Here is a 26,616-nt window from a genome sequence, read left to right on the forward strand (position 1 = left end):
CTGCTGAGATACGTCCGAGCGCTGTGCGAGATCAGTGATCTGATTCGCCCAAGAATTTGATAGCCAGTAATCTTTTCCACGACATCATTTTGCATTATATCTACTTGAATACGACTGGAAGCACCTCGGGAAGTGGGATTGATTTGATCTTCCTCGCGTTATCATTTGGCCCCGGCCTTCGATTGGGGCAACACGATCCCGCTGTGTCTGAGGCAGCAGAGCGAGATTCGACCGACTATATCGCCCAAAGACCACAGAAACCTCCAGCGAGAAAGACACAGACAAGAAACAGAAAAGCATGGCTGGCGGAGGCCCAGTCCCGGTCCCCGTCAAGGGCGACGATCCCACCATCCTGTGCATGGAAGACATCAAAGCCATCGCCGACGCAAAGCTGCCAGAAGTGGCCAGAGGTACGTCGGTCTAGTTTAGTTAGTCCTATATCTTTTCTCAGTACTCCGTATACCTGTCTCGACTCATCATCACCATTACTATCATCGTCAACATCATCTTGCTCTTCGTCACCGTCTAAGCATCTGAGCAATCAAAAGACTTCTACAACTCGGGCTCAACCTACCAAACCACCATCGCCGAGAACAGCTCTGCCTTCTCCAAGTACCGCCTGCGCTCGCGCGTCCTCGTCGACGTCTCCAGGCTGACCACGACAACCACCTGTTTTGGCCGGACGATCAAATTCCCCCTGTGCGTATCACCAGCCGGGCTCCAGGCCATGGCGCACCCGGACGGGGAAGTGGCGACGTCACGAGCGTGCGCGACAGCAGGCGTCAACATGGGCATCTCGAGCTTCTCGAACTACTCGGTCGAGGAGGTCGTCGGGGCGTCCGACGGCGGCGTCAACTTCGCCATGCAGATGTACACCATGAAGGACCGCGCCCTGCAGGAGCGCATCATCAAGCACGCCGAGGCCGCGGGGTGCAAGGCCATCCTGCTCACGGCCGACTCGCCCGTGCTGGGCGTGCGGTACAACGAGTGGCGCAACGACTTCCGCACCCCAGCCGGGCTCGGGTTCCCGGTCCTGGAGCTGACGAGCGAGACGATCCGTCAGAACACCCACGACAGCGGCTTCATGGCCTTCAACGACGATTCGCACAACTGGGCCCGCGAGGTCGCGTGGCTGAGGGAGCGGACCAAGATGCAGATCTGGATCAAGGGCGTCGTCACCGCTGAGGACACCGAGCTGGCCATCCAGCACGGCTGCGACGGCGTCATCGTCAGCAACCACGGCGGACGGCAGCTGGACGGCGTCCCCGCGACCATCGATGCGCTGGTCGAATGCGTCGACGCCGCCCGCGGACGGATCCCCATTCACATGGACGGGGGCATCCGCAAGGGGACAGACATTTTCATCGCGCTCGCGCTCGGCGCCGCCTGCGTCTGGGTCGGCAGGCCCGCCATCTGGGGCCTCGCGTACGGTGGACAGAGAGGCGTCGAGAAGATGCTCGAGATGCTGTACGAGGATTTCCGCCGCTGCATGGCCCTCTGTGGGTGCAACAGCGTCGACGAGATTAAGAGGAGTTGTCTGAGCAGGATGGGACTCGACGGCGTGTTGAGACGCATGGAGTAGAGCACCTTTCAGAGACGAAGGCCGAGTGCCAGCCTTGCTCAACATCAACATTGCGGCACTCAACCCACGATATAGAATGGACGGATACACGCGTACTATATAGGCAGGTTAACGACGTCGGTATTCGCTGTCCTACGATTAGATGCTGGAATGGCCATCTGATAGCCCGAGCGCAGAGCAGTCGAAACCTGCTGTTGCTGGAATTTATACTAAGTACCGAGTAGATGGCACAGCACTTCTCTGGAATATATGAGCATACCCTCCTATCCCTCGGACTCAAGAGACGTCACAAGACGCAACTGACGTTCATACCGCGCGCTCGACATGTGATTGAAACTTCAGCCTCGTCTGGCGCTCAAGCCCCCTACATACCAGGGAGACCCATGCTTGATTGCGACAGACCTGAAACACTCAACGCTTCACAACCCAGCACGGCGGAGCCGAGCCTACAGCCGGGAAGATCCATCTCACTGTGCTCTTGCGAGGAGAGGACTTTCATAGAGAAAAGGGAAGAGAAGACCGCATGTGAAATGCTGGAAATGGTCCTCGAGGGACCTCTTGTTCATTAGGTATTAAATTACTAGATTAATTCTTTCGGTTGCCTGTGCCTCTTGGGATTCCAGTCCCTTGACTGGCACCATCTTCTCAATCTCGTCCGGGCATCACCATGTCACTGCCATTACACGGCATCTCATAACTCGCGGAACAACCTTCCATCAACCCAGTGAATCCCCGTAGCTCTGAGGCCACAATCATGCATATCCGCTGGGGACCATGCAGCGTCGTGGGGTCTGGACCGTGCGTGAACGTGGCTGGGAGCTTTGTGGAGTCGAGGGGTGCTTTGTGGACATGGATGACCCCGGTGGGTGGCTGGGATCGAATATTGTGGCCTTGTCGCAATGGTTGGCTGAACTTCCATGTCCAGGCTCATTGATTACCATCTTGACTTCGCGCTCAAAGGATTTTGTGACAACCTCGTCTCTGACCAGCTCCTTATCCTCACAGATCATCCAATCCCCGTGTCCAACCACGGCCTAAAGGCGAATGAAAACTCCAGTTCTTCCTCTTTCTTTCCTTCCCATATCCCGTGCTGAACCAAGCGAATGGCATATCGGTCGTAAGTCTCGATATCTGTATTGTACAAGGGGGTATGCAAAGCGAATGTAATGTATCAATCCAGACGGTAAACAGTAGCCGCTGGATGACAAACAGGCTGCTGGAAGCCACGCTGCTCAAACTCTCCAGGAATAACGCCAGTGCGAAATCAGAGTATGCTGGACTCCAGCTGAAACACCAAAACCACCGACCCTGATAGTAGACCGATTCTGTGGCGCAAGAGCCTTCCAGTCCGCCAAACCCAACCAAATCACAATCCAAAAAAGCCTTGTGCTGGCGATGATGAAATTCCATGCTTGATCCCCTGCCAAGCCAGCCTCATTAAACAGTGTTCGACGCAGAAACGACAGATTCGGCGTGGTCCTTGGAGAAGAATTCTTGTCCGGGGAAAAGCGTGTTCGTAGTGGCGTCGTATTACAGTAGGGCCGTGTTCTATGTGCAGAAATCAAAAAAAAAATATTGAGCGCTCATATGCAAGGTTCTTGATCCGTAAGCGTGTTCGACTCGTAACAGAAACGCCAGGCCAAAGATGCTGCAGAGTTCAAATGAGAGGTTGGAGTTTTCATGCCGAGTGATTTATCCTTGTCATCTTTCGTAATTCGAGTATGCGTCTGTCCAAAGCTTCGGGCTCTCTTCCGTCGGGCTCAACGAACCGGAGGAAATGGAAGACGAAGAGCCGATGGTCCATTCGTCGCTATCGGGGCTGCTGCCGTCGAGCCCAGCAATGCCATAACTATAGTCGTTCTGGACTTCGCCAATCTCGACGTAATCGTAGTCCCATCGGTATCTCTTATCAGGCTGTAGTCTCGGCAGGAACTTAGCCTTTGCGAAGTAGAATATGACACCCGACATCAAACTTCCGGCAACCAGATCCACAGCGTAATGATGCGAGAGGTACATGGTTGACCACCACAGCCAAGCCGCGTAGAACGCCCACAGCGGGGTGAACGTAGGAAAGATGTGGCTCATGAATAGCGCTTCCAGAGTAGCAGTCGCTGCATGAAGCGAGGGGAAGGCGCCAAAAACCATCGGAGAGGCGGTGAATCCTGACGTATACATATCGATTCCGAGCAATGCATCGATACGGGCTAAACCCGCAGGTGAACCTTGCATGGAATAGTTGGCCGGGGCTAGACCATACATGTTCTCGTACCATGGGGCGGAGCACGGAAACAAGACTTGAATGATGACTCCAGCGAGATTCAAGTACCCAAAGCTGAAGCCGAAGACTGGGAGGGTCGTAGGTGGGCCAAAGACGAAAATGATCGCGGCAACCACGAAAGGACCGCCAAAGTGACCAAGCCCATAGGGAAACCATGCTAAGAGATCCAAGACCGTATTCTTGTGGGCGGAGAGGATGTTGCTAAGATTGGCACCATAAAGGATGTTTTCGAGCGCGGGGAGGACTTTGACCCAAATCGGAGGCCGCCAGGCAGACGGGATGAATCTGTGCGTGGAAAACCGTACTTAGTAACTTCCTTTGGCAGGCGCATTGGGTCCGGGCTTCTGCGCAAAACAAAGCGAGTCCACCATCAAAACTTACCTGCAGGCGTAGAAGAAAATGAGGTATGCGGCTATAGGTGAAAAGGGCCGGAAGAATTGTCGAGTGATAGGGAATATGAACGAGGCGAGGAGGAGTGTAGCGACCGCAGTCTTGACCAATGGACCCGGATACTCAATGATGCTCAGCGAAAAAATGCCCACAACCGCCAGAAACAGCCATTGCCCGTCATAAATCGACCATCTATGATTTTGTAGTGACCGTAGAGTGTCCGCAGGGGAAACCGAGGTTTTGAGGGAGGCGAGTGAAGAGGCAGGCGACGATCGATTGCGGAGCTTCGATCTGAGCTTGCGCCGCAGCCGGTGAGGAACGAGAAGTTGTAGCGATTTCCATGGGATCTGGATCTGAATTTGTTTCTTGTCGGCGTCCTTCCAGGACGGTAGAGAAGCCTGCATTGCACCTGTGTCGGGCGCCTGGTGGAAAGCGAAGCCCGGGAAGGGTGTGCAAGGCAAGTCTCGTGCGCGGTACCGGGACCTAGGGATGCGGTGGAAGAGTCTGGAGGCGACGGCGAGGGATAGAGACCACAGAGACAACGAGGGCAGGAGGTGAGGAAGGTCGAGCAGAGGATCCGAGGAGGCCGGAAGAATGATGACCAGAAGGGGAAGAACAAGGAAGATATGGAAATCAGTCAAAGAGGTACGAGAGTATGTCAGTGGTTAAGGGCTTAGGTGAGCGCTGAGCAGATGGAGAAGATGTGGATGTCTGCGGATCGACCTGGTGCAAAAGGGAAGCAGCCCAGGCGAGCAACGGGCTCGCGGTTCGCTCTTCCACAGAATGCCGTCCCGATACTGCTGGTGCCTTTTGGTCGCTTGTTTCGCCCAGTCGAGAAGGTCGAGAGCTGGATGGGTGGAAATGGATACGATCAGGCCGGCCCAAGGAAAACACGCTCTATGCCCAAGCCGTCCTGGCTCGCGAGTCTAAAGTGGCTGAGGCCCTGTCGTTCAACCTCGGGGCCATCGGGGCCTGTCTTTGTGAGAGGCTCTGGCACCAGCTGATGGCTCTTCGGGGCATGCCCAACTCCACCACACCCGCTCTCGCCGCCCAAAGCACAGAGTTCGCCCCCTTTTTTTTTGCGATCAATGGCTTGTGAGAAAAATTTCTCTGCTGCATCGTTATTTCCCGACGTCACCATGGGCTGCCAAAATTCACCGACAGCTTGGTTGCAGTGATGCAAACTCACATGTGATGGCGGCGATGACGACAAGACTCGATGAGGTCGCTGCAATTCACAATGGTAGAGTAACTCTGGGGTGTCTTGACTTGTATCTACGAGGGGTCGATTATACTCGTACTCGGTTCTCTTATTCAGACAAGCACCCTCGCACATTGGCCGTTTCCAATTTGCAGACCAAGCTACCAGTAAGATGGCCCCCCGGGAACAAAGTGTGACCGCGAGAACCCGAACACGAAGCTGGGGGAGGGATTTGTGCATTAAGCATTAAGCATTGAGCACTGGAGGGCCCCCCGGGACGAGCGATGGGCACCCGCGTGATTAATGGCAATCTCCCATGATCAAAATTCCCTGGAGGTGTCTGGTCATTATCAGACCACAATGCCCAATTGACCTTCGTTGGCTTCCGTCAGACCATCAATATTTTTGTGTGCTTCTCGTACTCTTCTTTCCCCTGCCTCCTCCATCTCCCCCTTCAATTTCCCTTTCTGCAACCGAAAGAAGTGTCGTCTCCTAAACAACAAAAGAGCCCCTCTCTGGGTGCTCGGTCTCTCTGGTTTGATCGACACCGATAACCCGTATACCAACCTCTCGCTTTCAGATTGGACCCTCTTCCTTGCGCACGGTGCACACATGAGGTACCGGTGCATAAGAAGCAAATGCAGCTTCACAAAGAGCTTGCCTTTCCGGACAAAGCCGAGCCTGCAGCGAGCACGAGGGGAGCAAGGTCTGAAAATAATGGCCAATCAAGACCTCCTTCTGCGAGGTCATCTTGCATGATCGTATCATTCCTTTGCTCTGCGATAGGCTTATTTGACGCCCACGCTTCGTTGCTTCGGCTGACGTGCAGACACCTTCAGGATTGCTGACATTGCCATTTGATACCGAATGGGAAAGACCCTCAGTTGCGGAGTAATCAATGTGCGCTTCGACTCGAGGACGAGTATTGCAGGGTACGGGCACGGGCCTTTAGCAGGTCAATTTCCTTAAAAGAAGGCTGGAAATAGTGGGCAATGCTCCAAGTTCGGATAACAGAGCACGAACTATCAAGCATCACACAAGATTTGCTGCGAGGAATGGATTGTTTGGGCAGACACCGCAGTTGGAAAGCTGTTGCTCGTGCCCAGATTTCGGAACAGCAAAGACCATCTCGTCTCTTTTGGTTTGCGGCATTTGGGCAAATTGCGTCAGTGAGCATTGTGTCGTAATTGCTCTGTACTGTGGCTCTTGAGTTCTTGGTTGTCTTTTGATACAATGCGCCCATCTGTCCCTTCCCCGGACCACGTCGTCTTCATTCACATTTGACTTGATTTCGCTTGGCCAATTTCTGTGTGGCACCCGGTCCAACTCGGTCAATTGTGCACATACCCCATCCCGAAATACATCCGCGTCCCAGCTCTCGTGTCTGGAGGAAACAAAATGGCCTTCCCACCTTTCATCCGTTGTTCCGTTTCGCATTGGCCATTTCTCGGTACATGCTCTCAGAAGTGAAATGCTCACTTCCCCTCTTCAAGTTGCCATGTCATGAAACTTCTTACGACTTGCTCTGCGAGGAGCTGGTTCTCGACAGTGGAACCTGCGCAGATGTTGTGCGGGAAAGATTGTTCTGGTTCGAGCTGTGTCGTGAGAGGGTAGGAACGGACTGCGCAGAGGACGATGAGCGCGAAAACCTGCTCGTCAACAAGTCAGCATTACCTCTTGACGTTTCGCCGTGCCGCTGTCTGGGCATACATAGCGCCCGTGAACAGTATTGAAGAGAAAGTCGCACTTACGGGTTTCTCTTCTCCGCTCCAGGTGTCGCAGCGGGCGTCTTACTTGCCTGTCCCCATCCCATGATCGGAGACTGATATCCTGGCCAATTGGAGTTATTCCATATTTTCGTTATTACACTGCGTTGAACCTCCAAGTCAGTCCATTTCTTCTCTGAGCCTGCGAGGGTAATCTCTCAAGCGCATTTGCTCGTGTCCTACCTTTGCGCCGCATCCTCCTGTTGTTCCCGTGTCACTTCTTTCACCCCGACTTTCATCCCATCACGACTGAATGAAACGTTCTTCCTCTCGAGTTTCTGCCGCGTCTTGTGCCCGACATCGTGTGCGATCGTATAGGCCACGAATCCAACGGCCGCGACAACGGCAACTAGGATGATCAGGACGAAGAGAGCGATGAGGTCGCCGAATTTTGCCATCTTGAACAGGAGGAGACAAACGGGGTTCAGCAAAGTCGCTCAAGAGCCTTGGTTTGGACTGCGATGCACTGTTTGATATGGGTTCCCTGGTTTGGGCACCTCGAGCCGTGATTAATAGATTCGGTAGGACTTGAGGGGGAAAACTCGTGTGAAACGTGGTGGGAAGGTGTTGGCTGATGTGCTACACAGAGACTTCACACCACAATCCTTCGTGCGTTCTGGCCCCTGGGCTTTAATACCATCTCCTTTTGTCGATCACCAGAATCTGAACCCTCCTTATGCACCTGATGGGGGCGAATTTGCTTGTAGTCGTCCTTGGCAAGGCGGGCGAGAGGCGGTTGCGCCACAGCTGAATTGTGGCTCTTGTGGCTTCGATCGATAATCTCTGCTCGATTGGAGAGACGTGGCCCCAGGACGCTACGTTAGCCCAGACAAGCCACGCGCACATGGCATGTGATAATCCCCCTGGAACAGAAAGGGTCTTGTATCGGAGTACCTGAGGACAGGGGAGGCTAGCAGTAGGAATCCGACTCGTATTTTGTGTTTATGCCACTCACAGCAATTATCAAAGGGATCTTATACTGTGAGCAAGTCAAGTGTCAGACCGGGGGCACCTATAGGGACTTTTGCGAGGAGGATGGGAGCAATTCAGCCAGAACACAACGCCGCAGGATTTCACCCATCCCACCCGTCTTATGGTTCTGACAAAAATACCACTCTATGTGCATTCTACAATGGGTCTATATACAATGGGGTATCTGACCCATGCAAGGATTCTTGCCACCTGTGCCACTTAAAAGACATACACAATTGCGCGATTTGGCATAGGTATCAAATCCGAAACGACAGCGCCCTCGCTATGCAACCAAAAGATCCCCTCTCCATTTGTTGTACAGGTTCCACTCCCCTCGTTGGTTTCATTCCTCGTTATAGATCTTGACCTTCTCACTGATCTCCCAGATCCTGCTCTCGTAGTTCTCCTCAATGTTCTCGCCTTTTCCTCCTGCGACTCTCAGAATCAAGTCATTCAAACTACTTCTCCCCAGTATATCGACATGATCGCCAGTATTAGGACCCCCACGAGGGCTGAATCTATCCGGCTCGTGAGGCATCTCAAATGTTGTGATTTTGATGTTTGCGGGATTGTAGCGTTTTATTTCCCGCCAGCCCTTTGCGCACATGTAGCCTGTGGACAGCAGGTTGACTGTACCGTCGCCTTCACCAAATACGACTCCATGGTCGACGCTGCCGACCTGTTGAAGACGACCGTTGGGAGAATTGACGCTGGTATCGATCGAGATGTTGATATACCCATTAAGTGGCTGGCCATGTTCCTTGTAGAAGTATGAGCGCTCGGTAGGTTTGCCGATGCCGTAAAAGCAGAAGATCTTCATGTCTGGTGCGTGTGGGAGCCGTGCTTCCAGGGGATTCATCCATGTGAGAGGGTTGTTTTCATTTCGTTCGACTTCGGCTTTAGAGTGCGCAACACCATGAGAGTATGAGTGCTTGACTTGCTCGGCATACCACGGCTCCGCAATGTCCATGAGATAGTCAAAGGCCTGTGTCATTGTGAGATTTTGCCGGATAGTATCGGTGAGATTGCCGCGCGGCTTGAAGGAGATGAAAGTGCCGTGCGTTTTGTTCTGGATAGGTGGAGGTAAATCATCTGGAGCCCATGTAGCATTTCCCCATACTACATCACCGCCTTTGGGGAGCATCGACGATATGCCTGGCATGGCACGGAAGATCTCTGCGCGGTCTTCCTTGGATAAGAACTTCTCCAGACCGTAGACTGCAAAGGCATTGAGTTGGGCGGTGTCCTTCATCTCACCAGAGAGCAATGCCGGGATGTCCTTGGCTGTTCCGAGCATGCAGCCTGAGATGTTGATCCATGAGTCGATATGGTTGTTCACCCAGTGAGGGCCTCCTTTTCCATGGTCCTTGTGTTCTACCCACTTCATAAAGTAGAAGAGAACTTGGCTCCCCATAGAATGTGAGACAAGGACAACCTTCTTTCCAGTTGTCATTTGCGCCACCTCGATATAGTTCTTCAGCCGCGTAAAGTATTGATCCCTGTGTTCCAGATTGGCATAGGACAGACGCCAATCATAAGAGGCCGTGAAAGCATTCGTCGGATCGTATCCTATGGTGGCGAGATTTTCCAGGATTTTGTTCCAAATCCAGTACCCGGTAATGAAGAAATCGGTGGCATCGAACCCCTGCGCTGCCCGCAGCTTGATATCTGGAGGGTCAAGTCCTGTGTCTTTGTCGAGCATGATGTGTCGCTTCCAAGCCGCTTGGTCCATGACCAGTGCTCTCATCATTGACCATGATCCCCACAGCCGCTTGCGAAAGTACTGCCTGGACTTTTCACCTGTCGACCAAGATTCCAGTCCCGTGGAAATCACTCCCGGTACCATGATGACAGGATGGTGGGCTTTGACCCCCTGAGAGAGTAAATGGAGACCGACAGAGAACGAGTCATAGTTGACGACATCTCGTTCTGCTCTTGAGAGATCCTTCACATCGTTTACTATGCCTACAGGAATCACATCCATCAGGCTGTCCAAATTGACCTCTAGCAATCCTTCCAGTTTGATAACATCCTGCGACTGAGCAAACAGTAGAGCTAACAGTAGGCCTAGCAGACCACCCAGCCCAAACGTGATGCCAGACCTCCTCTTGCTGTGTCTCCTTTTTTTGAGCTTTTCCAGCTTCTTACTCGAGACCAACTTTAGCTCTTCGTTGGGGTCTGGCGTACCATCGCGACTAGGCTCGGGGGAGGGCGTAGGTGACTCGCGAATGATGTTAGCAAAGCGGCGACGGAGAGTAGACATTTTCGAAAGTTCAAGCCCTCGAGCAAGCAGCAGGCTTGCGTGGGGACATGCAACAGTATATTACCCCAAGGCGCGGATTGCTCGGGGCATGGAATATCGTTGCTGAGTGTGCAATTAAATCATCCCGGCCTTGCGCTTTCACATGTTTCGTCATCGGCTTTTTTCCACGCCGGGGATCTTCAGGAACAAATCTTCTCCACGCGACTTTCCCAAGTCCGTTCCCAGTATGGCATTCTTGACTCCTCCATAGGATTTACAATATCATGAGCGGCTATGCCGCTGCTGCTCTCGAGTCCCTTAGCGGCAACAAGGACACCTCGGTCTCCGCCAGTGCGCACTTCCAAACATCCCCTCCCGGAATTCATTACTTGCAGTACTCGCTTGAGAAAGAGGCCGAATACCTTCCCCAAATCCGTGAACTGATCTCCAAGGACCTCTCCGAACCTTACAGCATCTATGTCTACCGATATTTTCTCTATCAATGGCCCGAACTCTGCTTCATGGCTGTTGACGCCACCGATGACAACAAACTAGCCGGGGTGGTAATTTGCAAACTAGAGCCACATCGAGGAGGACCATTGAGAGGATACATCGCCATGCTGGCCACAAAGGACAAGTTTCGGGGCAAGGGTATCGCCACTACGCTTGTCAGCAAAGCCATGGATTTGATGATCGAGAAGGACGCGGACGAAATTGCGTTGGAAACCGAGGAGACAAACACCGCGGCTATGAAGTTGTACGAGCGGCTGGGGTTTCTGAGAAGCAAAAAGCTGCATAGGTACTACATGAATGGGAACAGCGCATACCGGTTGCTGCTCTACCTGAAAGAGGGCGTGGGCTGTATCCCGACAGAGGACGAGTTCAATGGCGCTGGTCTGGATGTGCAAGACGAAATGAGATATCCACATCGCTATCAGGAATCGCCGCAGGATGTATTGAGTCGTGGAATCGTCTGAATCATTAGAGACAACCACCTATCCACTCCTCCCACCTCTTCACTCCTTTGCCTGCTTCCTCACCTCTGACTGCTCCTCCTAACACATCGACCTTAATGTCATACTCCTCCGCTATCAACTCGAAGCTGAACTTGTCTTCGCCGCCGCCGCCTAGAATATCTTCCTCCGCGTCGGCGTCTGTGTCTTGCCCCACAGTACTCAGCCCTTTGCTTCTCGAGACGCGCACTCTTTCAATCTCAGCTTGTAGGCGTTCCTTGACTGCACCTGTCGGCAAAGCGGTGAACAGGTCTTGCTTGTTCGCCGCGATGAGGACGGGGATTTCGGTCTTGGTTTTGCCACGAATTTTTCGTCTCTGCAGGGCCAGCAATGTATCATGGAGGTACACAGCAGTGTCACGGGAGGCGGAAGAGTCGCTGGCGTCCAGCACACTTGAGTCGACCACGAATATGACCCCGCGGAGGGCAGTATTCTGAATTTGTGACAACGCCTGATCTGATCTCAATTTCCCGTGGCCGGGAGTATCGATCATTACATATGGAGTCGGCTGCTTGTCTCTGAGGCTGACATCATTATCGGAGCGGTACTTATTGGACCCTAGGGGGATAGAGGGCGGAAGTAATAAGCTGATGGGACAGGAGACTTGAGAAATGCGGGTGAGCGCTGCCTCTGCTTGGGGATCTTCTGGGTTGGAGGATCGCTTTTGCAGCTGGATTCCTGTTAGCGAAGTGGATCGAGAAGAGCCCGACAGACCAACACTCACTAGAGAGACGAGAGATGTCTTGCCTGCACCGCTGGGGCCAAGAAGGAGGAAAGTTGGAACAACTTTGGCACGAGCAGTTTGGGTGTAGAGATACAGGTGGACGAGTAGTGGGAGGGTTATCGTCACCAAGAATGCGATGAGGATGGCAACAGGGTCGCCGGACAAGAGTCTAGTAGCCCAGCTGTCCGGAGAGGACCAACCCATACTGAACAAGAGCGGCAGACAAAAGAAGGATTGTTCAAGATGGCAGGGTCAACACCGCGCAAAGCATGACGCAGATAAAGAGGCTGAGAACAGAATTACCACTGGCTGGTCGGCGGGGTCGGAGCGATGTGTCTGTAGTGCCCGTGTGTGTCGTGCCTTGCATATGGTCTTCTGCTATTTGCGGGTTGGGCTGGGCCTCGTGTCTCAAAATGTAAACTGCGCTTCCACTTTGCGGCCCTCCGCAACTTACACGGAGCCCTTGGTTACCGAACACTCGTTTTCGACACATCTCACGCTCCCTTTCGCTTTGTGTGTTTCTTCTCCTCGCGTCTCCCATTACACCGTCACCATTGTCCACGATATGATTCTACGAAGCATCTACCTCCTGGCCGCTGCCATCCTCCCGTTCACGTATGCTGATGTCCAAGTTGTCGCACCTGAAGCTGGGGACAGTATCACCGGACTCAATCTACAGATACAATGGAAAGACTCGGGCAACTCGCCGCCTATCTCCCAACTGGCTAATTATCAACTCTTTCTATGTGCAGGAGGCAACGACGAATCCGACTATGTAAGCCAGGAAGGAGGCGAAGTAGAGGAAGATGAGGCTGACCCCGTATTGCTCAGATCCCAATAGCCACGCTTGTTCAAGAAGGAACCTATACCACCGGGGATTCAATCACCATCACCTTGCAACCGGGTACTGGCGCTGATGTGCCAAACGCCTATTTCCTGAAATTCGTATCCGCCGCTACAGGAGGCACCGTCATCAACTTCTCCGACCGTTTCTCCCTTAAAAGCATGACTGGCACGTTTCCGGCGGTGGTCCAGCAAGGTCTGAGGACTGTCACTGGCACTGCTGGCCCAGCCGACGTCAATAATATCCAAGCACCCCAAGCGGGCGCTGGTCAAAACACCCCGTCTTCTGCTGGAGAAGGGGCCTATAGCACCCCCTACACCATGCAGACCGGGACAATCCGCTACGCTCCCATGCCTCCAATGGCCCAAACAAAGATCACTGCGAAGAATGCCTCTCCTTTGTGGCCTACCAGCGCATATACTGTGTACCAGACCATCGCCGGCACTCCAAATGCCATCACAACCAACACCTTGCCCCTTACGTTCACCGTTTCTAGCAGAGAGAATCCGGTAAGATCTCGCCGAGTGTCTTAAAGAACCCACATACTGACTCGCACAGGTTGCTGCGGCCGGCCAGCCCACTGATGCAGCGATGCAGAAGTTCCTCAAACGGTGGATGGACTGAAAATTGACGAGAAGGAATGTTAAATCATGAAAAGATCGCTAAATTTGAACATGTGGCCGGCGCCGAAATGCGAATAATCAGTCATGCCGAGGAGAACGGAGTCTGGTTGGTTCTGGGTGTCCATTATGTGCATTGTTTGCCGGTTCTGGCTGGATGAGGATGGATTCTATGTTTGCCTCCAACGCCATGCTGAAAGATTCATGAACAAACCTGTTGGAGTATTACAACAATGTCACCGGTATATTTCATCGAACGGTCTCGTATCCCGAAAACAGCTGTCCCACACCTCATTGACCACTTTGACTGCCTGTACGTCGTCTTTGCAACTTGGTCGACCCATGACCGAGATTATTGCCCTTCTTCGAACGCAATCCTGGTGGTGATTCGTGAAAGAGAGGATCTTGTTGCGGAAGAACTCGTTGGCCCACCGACATTCGCCACTGAGATTGCTGGCCCGAATCTGCGTGAGCTCGTCAGCTTGAAATGTCTTACCTCTTTGGTGGGAGACCAACCTCTGAACACGCCGCATGTCTCAGATCATCTTCGAGGGTCAAATTCGTCTTGAACCGCAAATGGTCATATGCGTGGACCATCTCGTGTGCCAGAACATCCTCCATGACAGACCGTTCCTGCACGTAATTCGCACATATCTTAATCCCGTATTTATGATCAAAGCCACCCTGCATCGCCTCCTCCTCGCCTCTGCACGTCCTGCAATGGATATTGTGCGGTCCCAGTTCACCGCCCAGTTTCTGGATGTTCTCGTTCATGAATCGGATTACTGGGGAGTATTTTAACAGATAGTCCCGGCTCTCTTCGCAACGTTTGCAATCGAATGCGCTATATCGGTCGTCTGCATCGGTCCAGTACTTTTTCGCGCCTCCGGGGGACATGCGACCGGTGGCCATGCGGAAGAAGTTGACGGAACGATTCCACCAAGTATCGCTGGGTAGGAAGTCCGATTCATCTTGGTGAGATGAAGGAGCGGAAGACGAGGAGGGGTCAGCCATAATGAGGGAGCTTATTCTAGAGACCGAAAAGAAGAGAAAAGAAGCAACAGAGAAACAGAATTACATGTACCCGTTGAACAATGCGAGCCGACTGAAGCTGCAGACCATAGGGGAAACTCGAGAGGTCCTCCCTCAGCTCGCCAAGCTCAAATCTGACTCGCTCAGCACTGCATACACATACGCTCCGACTGCTGGTCAAAATTTTCGGAGAAAACCATAATTATTCTGACAGCCTCGTCTTCATGTCTTGAAGGGCGCACGCTCGAGGACCTGTTATTTCTCCCCCTTTGACTCAAAATGAGCCGCTCCGACTTCGGAAATAGGAGTCTAAGCGTGGTGCTACAAATCTCACATCCTCAGAAACTCAGGAAGCCGAAACAATGAGGTCTGGAAAGCATTTGACGATAGTCATCAAGATTGGTACAGACACTACCCACCGCCATGCCTTATTTATTTCGAAGTGAAACAAAATACCGATCAACCAGGACGAGGCTTACTGTGGTACTGGCAATAGGTACCTCATCCATCGTCGATGAGACGACGCACGAACCGATCATTTCAATCCTCGCACAGATTGTTGAGACGGCCGTCACCTTAAAACGTGATGGCCATCGAGTCGTCATCGTCTCCTCTGGGGCTGTTGGCGTTGGGCTACAGAGGATGAACATGGCCAAGAGACCGAAACACCTTGCTCAAATCCAGGTAGGTATACGAACCCGATTCCCTCATCATTGCCTCGATCTCTCGAAATCTGCTCTATGAAAGGGCTAACTCAAGTCTTGTTAATCTGGAAAGGCCCTCGCTGCAATCGGCCAGTCCCGCCTCATGTCAGTCTGGGACTCCTTCTTCGCGCACAAGAATCAGCCCGTCGCCCAGATCCTGATCACACGCAATGACATCGCCGATCGCTCTCAATATCTCAACGCGCAGAACACGCTCTCAGAGACCTTGTCTATGGGCGTGATACCTATTGTCAACGAGAATGATACCTTGGCGGTATCGGAAATCAAGTTTGGCGACAATGATACGTTGTCTGCCATTGCCGCGGCGATGGTAAACGCAGATTATTTGTTTTTGATGACTGACGTGGATTGCCTGTACGACAGAAATCCAAGGAAATTTCCCGACGCGAAGCCGATCCTCGTGGTTGATGACATCGATGCTCTTCAGGTGGATGTCTCGTCGCGAGGGTCAGCATTGGGGACAGGTGGCATGGCGACAAAGATTGTCGCCGCGCGACTGGCAACAGCTACGGGCACGAGCACGGTCATCACAAAGTCCTCAAAACCGGGGAACATTGCGGCGATTATCCGGCATCTTCACCCGCCCGTTGAGGTTGATGGTGAGACTGGCACAATGCTTTCCGTACCAAGCATTCCGCCGCCTCTGCACACACGCTTCCTGCCATCCCCGTCTCCAATCCGCAACCGCGCCTTTTGGATCCTTCACGGCCTGGCACCCCACGGCACACTTTACATCGACCGAGGCGCCTCCGTCGCATTGGCGAATAAAGCCGGCCTGTTGCCCGTCGGAGTTGTCGATGTGGAAGGGACTTTTGCTCAACAAGAAGCCGTGCGGTTGGTTGTCGTTGACAAGACACCACTGGGTAGTTTGTCTCCCACGGGCAATTCCAACTCGATAGCCATGCAATTTGTATCGAGGGAAGAAGAGATCGGCAGGGCCGTGGTGAATTACTCCTCGTCCGAGATCGCCAGGATCAAACGCCTCAGAAGTTCCGAGATCAGAAATGTCCTGGGATATGCCGACAGCGAGTACGTTGCGTATCGGGAGAATGTAAGTCTGCACGCGAGTGCCAGCGGCGACAAAAGCAGGCCGGACACGCCGAGCGGGCCAAGGACGCCGACGAAAGAGAGGACGCCAGATGCCAGTGTGGTGGACCTGAAAAGCTGGAAGATAGAATAAGACACATAGCAGCATGGCATGGGCACTATCGACTCGAACGGTGATTTGAGTTCTCCTCGTGACGGCTTCAGGCATCTGAAAAGTGATTTTGGTGTTGTTATTGGCGTGGAGACGTGAGATTGGGAAATGCTTGGGTCATCTTATCCTGAAATCAGCAACGATGAGCGCATGTTTTATATAGATCGCACCAATGTTGGTCGAGTATTTCCGCTAAAGGAGTGACCGAGAAAGAAATCAACAACCACAAGAATCAGAACCCGCCTCGTGAATGCTTGAGTGTTTTGGCACAGCGGACAAGCTGTAACTTGTGTCCATCGCTTGGGCCATAAGATACCCAATGCAAGTTTCTTCGAACAAAACCCCAACAGCAATGAGAGGCATGGTCCATAAAGCCGACGCCGAAAAGCAGTTCGAACAAAGTAGTAGACCTTGGCAGGAAAGCGAGAAAGGGAGGACCATCGCATCTATATAACCAGAGACACGTCGGCATATGCCCTCGTAGTAAGCCCACATCGTTGTCGACAGGCTTCGAATCCGTCCTGACTTCCTGTTCCGACTGCTGGGATACGCTGACCTGTGGCTGTCCAGTTCCCGTTGGTGAGGTTGATGAATGGCATCACTTGGGTTCCAATGTCTTTCGGCATCATGAAGAACGCCTGAGCTATGTTCAATGTTCCCGGGTCGGCATCGTTGAGGAACGAGTAGAGTTGATTCTTTTCGCAGCCTAAACAGTCGTCAGGAAAGGCGTCAGATCTTCAACACGAGAGCAGACGCACCAATATTGTACATAGAATGCACGCTGGCCGGGGGAAAGATGGTCATCAATCCCGGAGTCAAGACCTGCTCCACTAGTCGTGCCCCATTCTCCTGCACCATATATGTATGGGTTGTGCCACTCACTGCAACAACGAGGTTGTTGGCCCTATGTAAGTGCGGTGCAAGCATCGCACATGGCCCGAGATTGAGCTGCGCCACCGTCGCCCCAACGGTGGAGAGGACAGGCCAGGTTGCAGCGTTTGCATTGCAGACACTTCCCGGTTTCCAGGAATACATCGGGTTGGAGGAGAAGTTATAGAGAAGCTGCTGGTCCGAAAGCATGTGAAGTCGGTCGTTCATTGTCGCTGCCATCTTCAGATTCGCAACTAACTTTGGGTCCACTGTCTGATCGACGGCTAATACTGGTGCGATGCAAAGAAAGATGACGGAGGCGGCTCCAGCACACACTGAGAGTAGCATCATGGGAGGCTTCCGGCGGAAACAGATAAAACTGAACTTGACTGTGGCTATAGTCGTGATGAAGGCTGCCAAAAGCCAGAACACACCAGGCTCGTCAAAGCTTATGGATAACCTCAATGTTCGTCGAAATGCTTCGCTCCAATACCGACAGTCTGGACTGGTCAAGCAGAACCAGGAAATTGGGTCTGAGCATGACACAGACATGGGTTGGTTCGTTCTTATGTGCTTTCCCTTTCCAAGCGAACTGCTGGCCCAGGCACCTGGATCCGTTTCTCTTCTGAGGACTCCGGGAACGTCCACCTTACGAACAGAAAGGCAGATCTTGGGCGAAGTGGAATATTCGATGCATTTTCTAGCCTGGTGGTGAAGGTCCACAGGATCTTATTGGAGAACACCATTTGTTTGTCCGCTCTGAGGAAGGCGATTGATTTGATACCGACTCTGGTGCTCGCTTCCGTCCGCAACACATTTTCACCGCATTATGCCTTGGATCATGATCGGATGTGACCACTAATTCAACTTGTGGAGATGCTGCAGAGGAGATAGACGCAGAATTCGGGTGGGCAGAAATCCAGCGAGTGCTTGAAAGTGGCGGGTAATCGCGGGGATGGGTATTGTGATCTTTTTCGGGGTCGAAAAGAATTGAAGGTGATTCCAAGGAATTGGAATCGGCTGCCCTGTCTGGGTCTGTGAGATGACCTGAGTGAGAAATTGGGTCGCGGAGCTGCAAGGGCCACAAAGGCGCGAGAGCCGTGATTCTGTGGCAAGACATGAAGACCACCGTCGAGTCGTCGGCGCTCTGAAGAATCGAGCGGTAGCGAAGACCCGGAGCAAAGTGCAAATCGTCGGGGAAGAATTGATGATTTTAAATCTTTGTTTTTCAGCGACCTTTGCAGTGGGGGCTTTAACCAAAATCTACTCGCAGCTCAATATCGTACAGTGGTGTTGACTTGAAGCTGCACACTCAGGCCGCGTCGCAAGCCTTGGTTTCCTGTGTAGCGATGACCTGTTCGATAACGCTGAAGACTGACGGAGTGGGCGTGTTTCATCATTTTTCAGAGAGCCAGCACACTTACCAAAGGACTCAAGTGGTGTGAAGCCCTCAAGGGCTAAAAGTCGGTGAGGCTGTCAGTTGAGGCTTAGGATACCTGGCGGGCGCTCAAGTCTCCCACCTGACCTCAGCGAATATAGGTATCGCAATCGCTGGACAACTTGTGGCAGCGTAGCAACGGCTTTGCACGACAATGCTCACATCGGTCGAATGCCTACAGTGAGCACACCTCGGTTGGAACCGTGCAGATCTTCGACACTTTGTAGTACAAAAGGATCTCTGTGTACTCGGCAAAAAGGCTTCCAGAAACCTGGGTTCCCGGTCTGGGCGAAGAGATAATTGTCATGCAACATATATCTGCCTCCAAGACAAGGGCGCGAAACAGGGTGGTTGCAGCAAGAGACGAGGTTGGACTCACTGATTGATATATTGTTTCTGCTCCCCCGATTCGCTAAAGGGGCGACCGCCGACCGACCCAAGCCTGACCTGCACATCAAGACGTTATTCCGCTGTCAAACGTGCACATGGCAGAGACGCCGTTGACATCAGGAGGCGCCACTGGGCCAAGCGTTGCGCCAGTGCGGATCGGACTGCCCCTTGAGCACCAAGTCCGCCTCTTTTTGGGCCGCATTAATAATGATACTGATCCTTTTCGAGAGGCAGCTTGCTTTCAGACAATTTCCCCAAATCGATACGAAAGGCAATGTCTTTTCCGCATCACCGCCTCACCCCAAGTGTATTGGCAGTCGATCCGAAAGGCTGGTGTGGGTGGTAGGATGACCAGGGGCAGCCAGAAGGAGGATTTCTTGGGTTTTCGGGACAAGGATAGGCTGAACGGAAGTCGAAGGGCGACAGGCCTGATCAACCAGGGGAGGCGTGGCATTCCCCCGCAAGGAACGATAGGCTCTCGGTTGAATGCAGGAGATGGCGGATTCCCACGGACTGGCCTATGGAGTCGAGAATGACCGCACTGAGAAGATGTTTGGAGATTGGACAGCGCAGATGAGATTGATGAATTCATTACTCGTACTCGTCAGTTGCGGTGGTGCTTTCGGAGACGCGCTAGAAGTTGATGATGGAAGTTAGAGAGAGACATTTGCTTCGAGGGGAGCAAGCAGTAGCAAGGGCTCCTTACCCGAAGCGGGCTCCCGACTCGCACCCGGTGGGCTTTTCCTGCCCATGGGTGGAGTCGGTGTGAAAATCAGGGGTAGGCACCTGGCGCCCACTGGTCGCAGAGCCTGGTGAGCCCAAGCAGTTTCTTTCGGGTGCTGATTGGGCTGCCCTGGTGCTTTTCGGACGCCCGAATGTGAGTGGCTTGGTGACTCACTAAACGAGTTTGGCGCGTGCGACCACCCACCGCCTTGTGCCTTGTGCCTGCAGGCCGGTCCCCTTTGGTGCCTGCGCCCGTCTCCTCGCCGCCTCCCTTGGGTCGATGGAGACTGCATTTTGAGTTCTGCCTCCCAAGGACTGGCACTCGGCCAGATCGGGGTTCACAGTCGCCGTCAGGGATGAATTCACACACATCTGGCAAGACTGAGAGAGAAACGACCACTTCTTTCCACGAGCTGCTCTAGACACCAAAGAAGCCACCCCTCTGGTTTCATACCTTGCCGTTGGTCTCGCTACCCAGCTACTTTTCTGGCGCCCTGCTCGGCCTACACCCTACCAGCCCGTTATCGCATCCCTGACCTCCTTGCCATTGGTAGAACCGCTGGGTTGATGTACCTCTCTCCTATCCGAACTCCTCGATCAATGCTCGCGAACGGCCGTTTACTCCAACACCAGTCTCAGTGAACCCCCTTCCGAGGAGTGCCATCGATTCCAACGCCTCGAACTGGTCGCCTGTGTTTCCATTTTGTACTCTCGAGACACTAAATCCTTCACGAATCCTCCATCACACCGCCCCCAACCTCGCTTGACTTCCCAGCAGTCCTCGTCTCTCGCGACCTCTCTCCGTCTCCGTCGTCGATCCGTCAGGAGTCAAAACGACCGGTGGAATCTTGTACGGAGTATTTGAATAAAGAAACAGGCACAGGTGAAAAGCGGGCGACTCGTTGATACCATGGCTGGGTGATTACCGCCATGTTCTGGTCCGAAGCGGAATTCCCAATCGCCAAAGTTGCGAAGCAAGTTGACGGTCTACGAATCTACACCCTGACACACTCCTTCTCCGCGCTGACCTGGCTCTCTGAGAGCCCTTCGACCCTGACTTGAGAAGCAGACTCTGCATTAAGAGCGGGAAACATCGCGAACATACGTGCTGCTGCACACGAACTCCTCCGAAGCGCTTGCATTCCAAAATAGGCCGACTTTGCATATTGACCGATACCTCCTTGATTCGCCAGTCGCCTTTTCAACCGCAGACAAAGCAGGTCCCAGCTGCAGGTACATTCTGCAGAAAAGCGTTACCGGCACAGCTGCACTGGAGATCTCGAACCTGCACCCTGCGGTGTAGCCAGGGGCTCCTCCAGCCTTTGCGCCTCGATCAAGGTCGCTGGCCACTGCTCCTTATTCCACACTCGTCATCCATGTACCAGCATCACCCCGGTACCTGAGCGAATGTGAGGCTCTCTGTGAACCACCCCGCTGAAGGAGCAATGGACACATCTGGAGATTCTGTCGTTCACAGCAGCAGACGGTCACGGTCGAACTCGACATCATCTCCAGCGCCGGCCTCCAGGAAACAATCTGCTGCCACCGTCCCAAAACACCTAGACTCTCGAAGTGCCCAGCTGAGAACAAGGCCCAGGAGTCCAGAAAGCTCGATGCCGCCCACGAGTCGTTTTCGCTACGACAGAAGTCGTTCAAGAAGCCGCCCAGAGAATTCATTGAGCCCAAACCTGAATATTAACCGCTGGTCGCATTCGACATCGTCCAGTGTGTCTGGTATTGAGTCAGACACGATCCGCATCCGCGCGAACACATCATCTCGGCGGATGAGTATAGGCCCCTCGCTGGTGTCATCTTCCACGCCGGCAAAACCATCTATGCATACCCGGAGATCCTCCAGCCAGAGTTCCCAGGTGAGACAGGGCTCTGGCTCGGCTTTCCTTCAGGTGGAGCGGACTCATGCTCCGCGAGACCTCAGCCCCCTCACCCCGACGTCGATGTTTAACCCCAGCGCCGGGGAGTACTTCGGCGAGACCTGGCAGAGTCGTAAAACGGGCAAGAATGGGGAGGCGGTCGCAGTATCGGTACATTATATGAGAACGACGGCGCAGCCTAATATGAGATCCTCTGAGAATGTTACAACTCAATACATGACGCAAGCTTCTCGACCAACTACCCGTGAAAGCCGCCCTACAACGGCCGGCCGGGATGGATCCATCGATTCTGCGGCTTTGTCAAATGTGCCCACACGTGTTAAAAGTCATCGAAGTCCGACCCAGAAGACAATGCTCTCCAAGGCTCTGGCAGTAGCGAACAATGCCGTGTTACTTGACAACGCCCAGAATATTGAGGGAGCCATCGAAGCATATGCTGAAGCTTGTGATCTGTTGCAACAAGTTCTGATCCGGAGCTCGGTGCTCGATGACCGGAAGAGGTTATCCGACATTCGAAACGCATACTCAAAGAGAATCGCCGACCTGCATGATCTTGATGATTCCTTCTCCGAACTGATGGAGAAAGCTTTGCCTGAAGATCCTCCGCTTGATGAAACCAACAACTCTTTCTTCAGCAGTGATGGCGTCGAACCGGATACGACCGAGGTTTTGGAATCTGTCCAGATTCCCCCTCGACAAGAGTCTTTACTGCCGGAAATATTTGGTGGAGAGTCATATCTCAATGAGTCGTCAACCCGCAAGAGGATCCAGATCCCCAGTCTTGCGGTCCCTATGGACGCGCAGTATATGCCACCGCCTCTTTCGCCCAGACGACCGCCGTCTCCTATCTCGGAGCGGGACTCGAACACACCTCTTGCCACCAGAAGACCAAGCGATGCTCCAAAAGCTGCTCACCATACTCGAGAAGGTAGCAGCGAGTCTACCTCTTGGTTGGACACCCTCGAAGATGGCGATTCTTCAACGTCTCGGTCCTCGCGACTCTCATCTTTGGATTTTGGGATCCAGAATAATCACAATATTGTCGACGACTTTGAAGCGGAGTTTGACGCTGCTCTCGACGCTGCTGTAGACGCTGCCTACGATGATAACCTGACAGAGGAGCCCACTCCGAGGCCGGATAAGAACATGCAGGATTTCAACGAAGACTTCAGTACACCCGTACCTGCCTTCGAAACCACCTTCAAAGACCACCCCACCCTGTCGTCCGATGTTGAGCTGACTCGAGAATATGACGAGGGAGACTCGTCGGAGGAAGAGGAACGGTTGTTAGAAGAAATGACGAAGGGGTTTGTCTTCGATGATTTTTCGTTTGACAACAAATCGAAATCGGCACTTCCTCGACAGTCAGACTCGAGTACATTCTCAGGCAGGACCTGGACAAGTTCTCTTCCGTCGACAACCACAACAAATATCACCACCCTGAGCACCCTAGCAGAATCGCAAGAGGCATTAGCGGAAACGTCCCCTCGACCACTTCCCCCAGCAAAAGACGCTCCTCTGACGTCGCCTCCAAAAACGGTCCTTTCGCAGGCGCCGCCACTGGCACCACCGGTCCAACCCAGCAGACCGACCAGTATAGAGAAATATAGTGGATTGAATATTCGGGAGAGGAGATTCTCAGGCCGAAGTGGGGAGCAGCTAAAGATTGAGACGTTTGCACGACGAAATTCTTCGACTATTCCCATCAAGCCGATTGCCGCAGCTCCATCCGTGCCAGAACTGGATATTCCTGGAGAACAGCCAAAGGCGTCTCAGACAGTGCCGTCAGAACCCACAAACCATCCCCTGGCCCCCATTACGCCGATGACGACGTTACCCTCCAATGATTCTGTCCAGAGTGAGTCCCCAGCCACTCCTGCCTTGACACAAGGTGGTTCTCAGGGCAGCATTGAGGATTCAGTAGTCATGCCGCCGTCGCCTGCAAAGACCGGGAAGATGGGGCCTCCCGCCGCTGTCAAGAAAAATCTCTCATCGTCGAGTTTGAGGGTGAGAAATCTGTCTGTGGCAACGACAGAAACAAGTACAGAGTCTCCGATCACGCCAGTCAGCGCGGGGTTTGGCGGAGACAGCAGAAAGGTTGTGCCGCCTTTACCATCAGCTGCGTTGCCGACTCCATTGACGGCCGCATTTGGGCCTCAACTCCTCCAGACTGGTGGGATGTACTTGTTCGATGATATCACGGCGACAGGCCCTCCCAGGACACCACGAAGTCCTGAAGCCCCGAGTGTATCTCCGCCTCAACTTCTAGAGCCCTGCCCGGAATCTTTCCTTCTCCGCCCTTTCTGGCTGATGCGATGTTTGTATCAAACGCTTGCTCACCCTAGTGGCGGATACCTGACCACGAAGCTATTCATCCCTCGGGATGCATGGAAAGTGAGGAATGTCAAGCTCAAAGCTCTTGATGATAAAGTGTCTCAGTGTGATCTGTTAACGGCTGCATTGCTCAAGCTTGCCAAAGTCGATACGTTTGATGCCGACTCAGTTCTCGATGAGTTACAGTCATTCGAAGTCGTTCTGGACCAGGTCCGAAACACGTTGCAGAAGAAGATGGGCAGTGACGTGGGCTTTTCGGGGTCGTCCGGCCTTTTCAAGTCTGTTGGCGAAGACCAGGAGACCGGTAAATCAACCAGCACGGCTGCCAAATCCATCGCGTCCAGCTGGCGCAAACTTCGGTCCAAATCAAGTGCTCCAGCGATGGGACACCAGAGCGGGCAAAAGGACGGGTCCTTGTCTGGCCCAAGCATGGCGTCGCTGCCTATGACTTCTTCGTCAGCTGTGGCTTCTTCACGGTCACATCTGAATCGCAAGATCGCACTTCCGCCGACACCAACCCAGCTGGCGAATGTTCAACCCGTCCATGCGGCGTACATGTCAAGTTTGGCACGCCTCTTTGACGCGGCGCAAGTGCTCGACGGCATCGCCCGGCAAGTCGAAGACCCCGGACTAAAGTGCAGCAACAAAACCCAGGTCGGGTTGGAGTTGGGTGTTAAGAATGCTGCCGAGTTCTTCGCATTCTTCATCATTCGGTTTGTCATGGCCGACTTGATGCTGATGGTGGACAAGTTCCTTAAGAGAGGAAGCGAATGGGTACTAAGTTGATGCGCCCCAGTTTCTGACGTTGTGGGATGTCTGTCTGTAATGCTATCTGTTATGATGTTGCAGATGATTGTATGTTGCCTTCCAGCGGCATTGGCGGCGTTTTATGGTGCTTGTTCATGTTCGCCCGATGTGCTTGCGCTTTCTGGGATGTTTTTCTGGCGCTCCAGTATCTGGTTTGTTGTGTTTTATGATACCACCCATCGCCAGTGTTTCAAGGCATAGGTTATGTGGAAGAGCCTTCGAGGAAAACAGAGGGGACTTAGAAGGACAGATAGAGATGGGTCCGGATATGTGGTCATTGTATCAGGTAGACTGAGGAGACGAGGGCCGATGTAGTCGAGATACCTAGAGAGCTTACCATTGTATGGAACATGTCTACCCGAGTTCTACTTTAGGGTGCGTCCTTGTCGTTTGCATCTATTGAGCCAGGTCGAAGTAAGACCTTTTGCCATCTGCCTCAGAAGCAGGGCTGTTAGACATGTCCGACACGAGACACCACGCAACTGGACTGCTGAAGCATTCGACGGAGAAGATGGGTCAACCAACCAGAGTGGCCTACGGGCAGGAAGGCTGAGGCGATCGCAGTGGTGTCTGTTCCGAGATCGCCCATCTCGCCGTGTCTTGAGCCCGCGTTTTACGCGTGATATGAGTTCTCGGGCAGATACAGTCACTAATAATTTCTACTTCTTTGGCCAGTGGCGGTAGCTGCTGTGCCACGCCGCAAGCGAAGCCTCTCTCCCTAGCCTGACGGACCTGAGTCTCTCCACTGATGAATGTCTCTCCCGAAGACAGGACGCCAAGAAGAAGGCGATGACGACGACGATAGCTCTTCACACCTCTTTCAGATGTTTGCAAACGGGCATTGGCGACGTAAGCGTGAACAAAATCTGTTCATTCGAGATTGGGAAAAAAGGAACCCATTCAGAATTTTACTTCCGCCGAACCGAACCGACCCCAAGAGAACGGAAACCTTTACAGCAATCAAGCTCGCTCCGAAGTCCCTGCTTCCAGCTCTGCTTCTTCTGTGTAGAGCTCAGGAAAGAGATCTCGCAGCACGTCGTCCACTTCCCTGTTGTCGTACTGCAGCAACCCGTCCTGGGTGAATGCAGCGTCGCCTTGAGCGCTTCGGGATGACCCAATCCGTGGATCAATCTCTGGGAGATGGCAACCGGTGCCACTCTGGACAAGATTTTCAGGCTGAGATTTGGCAGGCTGGGGGCTTTCTTCCGTCCCACCTTCTATCGCGCTGATTATCGCATTGGACATCTCGTGCGGCGACAATCCCTGCAGTCTCTTGAACACGCGCTGAAGATGCCATTTGCTGAGCCGGACCTGGCATGACAGCTGCTGCAAGCTGATTTTTTGACCTTGAGAGGCTGTCGTCTTCACCAGATCCACGGCATGACGGATCTTGGCCAGGAGAGGGTCCTCCTCTTGCGACACCAGCAGATTGGGTTTGCATCGCTTGCACGCCCGGTATCCGGCCTCCTCCGCAAGCGGGCCGCTGTCGTAGAAGACGATGTTCGCCCGACGCGCCAAACGAGCTTTGCAATCGGGGCGGCAGTAGATGCCCGTCGTCTTGACGGCGTACACGAA

General features: G+C 53.2%; 11 protein-coding genes across 11 annotated transcripts; 5 read left to right on the plus strand and 6 right to left on the minus strand.

Annotated features, from left to right (window-relative positions):
* Positions 1 to 298: 298 nt before the first annotated feature.
* Positions 299 to 1,582, plus strand: PV07_08353 (uncharacterized protein; the record flags this gene model as incomplete). The annotated part of the gene is made up of 2 exons (XM_016395512.1): positions 299 to 410; positions 549 to 1,582. The coding sequence occupies 2 exons, from the start codon at positions 299 to 301 to the stop codon at positions 1,580 to 1,582; spliced, it is 1,146 nt and encodes a 381-aa protein (XP_016248931.1).
* Positions 1,583 to 2,113: 531 nt separating this feature from the next.
* On the minus strand, positions 2,114 to 5,005 carry PV07_08354 (uncharacterized protein). The gene is made up of 2 exons (XM_016395513.1): positions 4,242 to 5,005; positions 2,114 to 4,145 (listed from the first exon to the last, which is right to left on the minus strand). Exons 1-2 carry the CDS (start codon positions 4,652 to 4,654, stop codon positions 3,284 to 3,286), a joined length of 1,275 nt encoding a protein of 424 aa, XP_016248932.1. The 5' UTR covers positions 4,655 to 5,005; the 3' UTR covers positions 2,114 to 3,283.
* Positions 5,006 to 5,659: 654 nt separating this feature from the next.
* Positions 5,660 to 8,289, minus strand: PV07_08355 (uncharacterized protein). Its single transcript, XM_016395514.1, has 3 exons — positions 7,401 to 8,289; positions 7,203 to 7,319; positions 5,660 to 7,100 (listed from the first exon to the last, which is right to left on the minus strand). The coding sequence occupies exons 1-3, from the start codon at positions 7,613 to 7,615 to the stop codon at positions 6,965 to 6,967; spliced, it is 468 nt and encodes a 155-aa protein (XP_016248933.1). The 5' UTR covers positions 7,616 to 8,289; the 3' UTR covers positions 5,660 to 6,964.
* Positions 8,290 to 8,302: 13 nt separating this feature from the next.
* PV07_08356 (uncharacterized protein) lies at positions 8,303 to 10,540 on the minus strand. The gene has a single exon (XM_016395515.1). The coding sequence runs from the start codon at positions 10,450 to 10,452 to the stop codon at positions 8,533 to 8,535; it is 1,920 nt and encodes a 639-aa protein (XP_016248934.1). The 5' UTR covers positions 10,453 to 10,540; the 3' UTR covers positions 8,303 to 8,532.
* A 61-nt stretch (positions 10,541 to 10,601) lies between these two features.
* Positions 10,602 to 11,504, plus strand: PV07_08357 (uncharacterized protein). Its single transcript, XM_016395516.1, has one exon. It carries the CDS (start codon positions 10,716 to 10,718, stop codon positions 11,406 to 11,408), a length of 693 nt encoding a protein of 230 aa, XP_016248935.1. The 5' UTR covers positions 10,602 to 10,715; the 3' UTR covers positions 11,409 to 11,504.
* On the minus strand, positions 11,174 to 12,487 carry PV07_08358 (uncharacterized protein). Its single transcript, XM_016395517.1, has 2 exons — positions 12,169 to 12,487; positions 11,174 to 12,114 (listed from the first exon to the last, which is right to left on the minus strand). Exons 1-2 carry the CDS (start codon positions 12,370 to 12,372, stop codon positions 11,413 to 11,415), a joined length of 906 nt encoding a protein of 301 aa, XP_016248936.1. The 5' UTR covers positions 12,373 to 12,487; the 3' UTR covers positions 11,174 to 11,412.
* A 120-nt stretch (positions 12,488 to 12,607) lies between these two features.
* On the plus strand, positions 12,608 to 14,236 carry PV07_08359 (uncharacterized protein). Its single transcript, XM_016395518.1, has 3 exons — positions 12,608 to 12,943; positions 13,000 to 13,521; positions 13,571 to 14,236. Exons 1-3 carry the CDS (start codon positions 12,734 to 12,736, stop codon positions 13,634 to 13,636), a joined length of 798 nt encoding a protein of 265 aa, XP_016248937.1. The 5' UTR covers positions 12,608 to 12,733; the 3' UTR covers positions 13,637 to 14,236.
* Positions 13,583 to 14,817, minus strand: PV07_08360 (uncharacterized protein). The gene is made up of 2 exons (XM_016395519.1): positions 14,149 to 14,817; positions 13,583 to 14,096 (listed from the first exon to the last, which is right to left on the minus strand). Exons 1-2 carry the CDS (start codon positions 14,644 to 14,646, stop codon positions 13,869 to 13,871), a joined length of 726 nt encoding a protein of 241 aa, XP_016248938.1. The 5' UTR covers positions 14,647 to 14,817; the 3' UTR covers positions 13,583 to 13,868.
* Positions 14,743 to 16,977, plus strand: PV07_08361 (glutamate 5-kinase). Its single transcript, XM_016395520.1, has 3 exons — positions 14,743 to 15,066; positions 15,161 to 15,348; positions 15,442 to 16,977. The coding sequence occupies exons 1-3, from the start codon at positions 15,027 to 15,029 to the stop codon at positions 16,567 to 16,569; spliced, it is 1,356 nt and encodes a 451-aa protein (XP_016248939.1). The 5' UTR covers positions 14,743 to 15,026; the 3' UTR covers positions 16,570 to 16,977.
* PV07_08362 (uncharacterized protein) lies at positions 16,610 to 19,920 on the minus strand. Its single transcript, XM_016395521.1, has 2 exons — positions 17,346 to 19,920; positions 16,610 to 17,293 (listed from the first exon to the last, which is right to left on the minus strand). The coding sequence occupies exons 1-2, from the start codon at positions 18,007 to 18,009 to the stop codon at positions 17,034 to 17,036; spliced, it is 924 nt and encodes a 307-aa protein (XP_016248940.1). The 5' UTR covers positions 18,010 to 19,920; the 3' UTR covers positions 16,610 to 17,033.
* Positions 19,921 to 20,399: 479 nt separating this feature from the next.
* PV07_08363 (uncharacterized protein) lies at positions 20,400 to 25,421 on the plus strand. Its single transcript, XM_016395522.1, has one exon. It carries the CDS (start codon positions 21,454 to 21,456, stop codon positions 25,018 to 25,020), a length of 3,567 nt encoding a protein of 1,188 aa, XP_016248941.1. The 5' UTR covers positions 20,400 to 21,453; the 3' UTR covers positions 25,021 to 25,421.
* Positions 25,422 to 26,616: the final 1,195 nt, after the last annotated feature.

Source organism: Cladophialophora immunda, assembly GCF_000835495.1.
Source record: "Cladophialophora immunda strain CBS 83496 unplaced genomic scaffold supercont1.4, whole genome shotgun sequence".
In the NCBI taxonomy this organism is placed as follows: Eukaryota; Fungi; Ascomycota; class Eurotiomycetes; order Chaetothyriales; family Herpotrichiellaceae; genus Cladophialophora; species Cladophialophora immunda.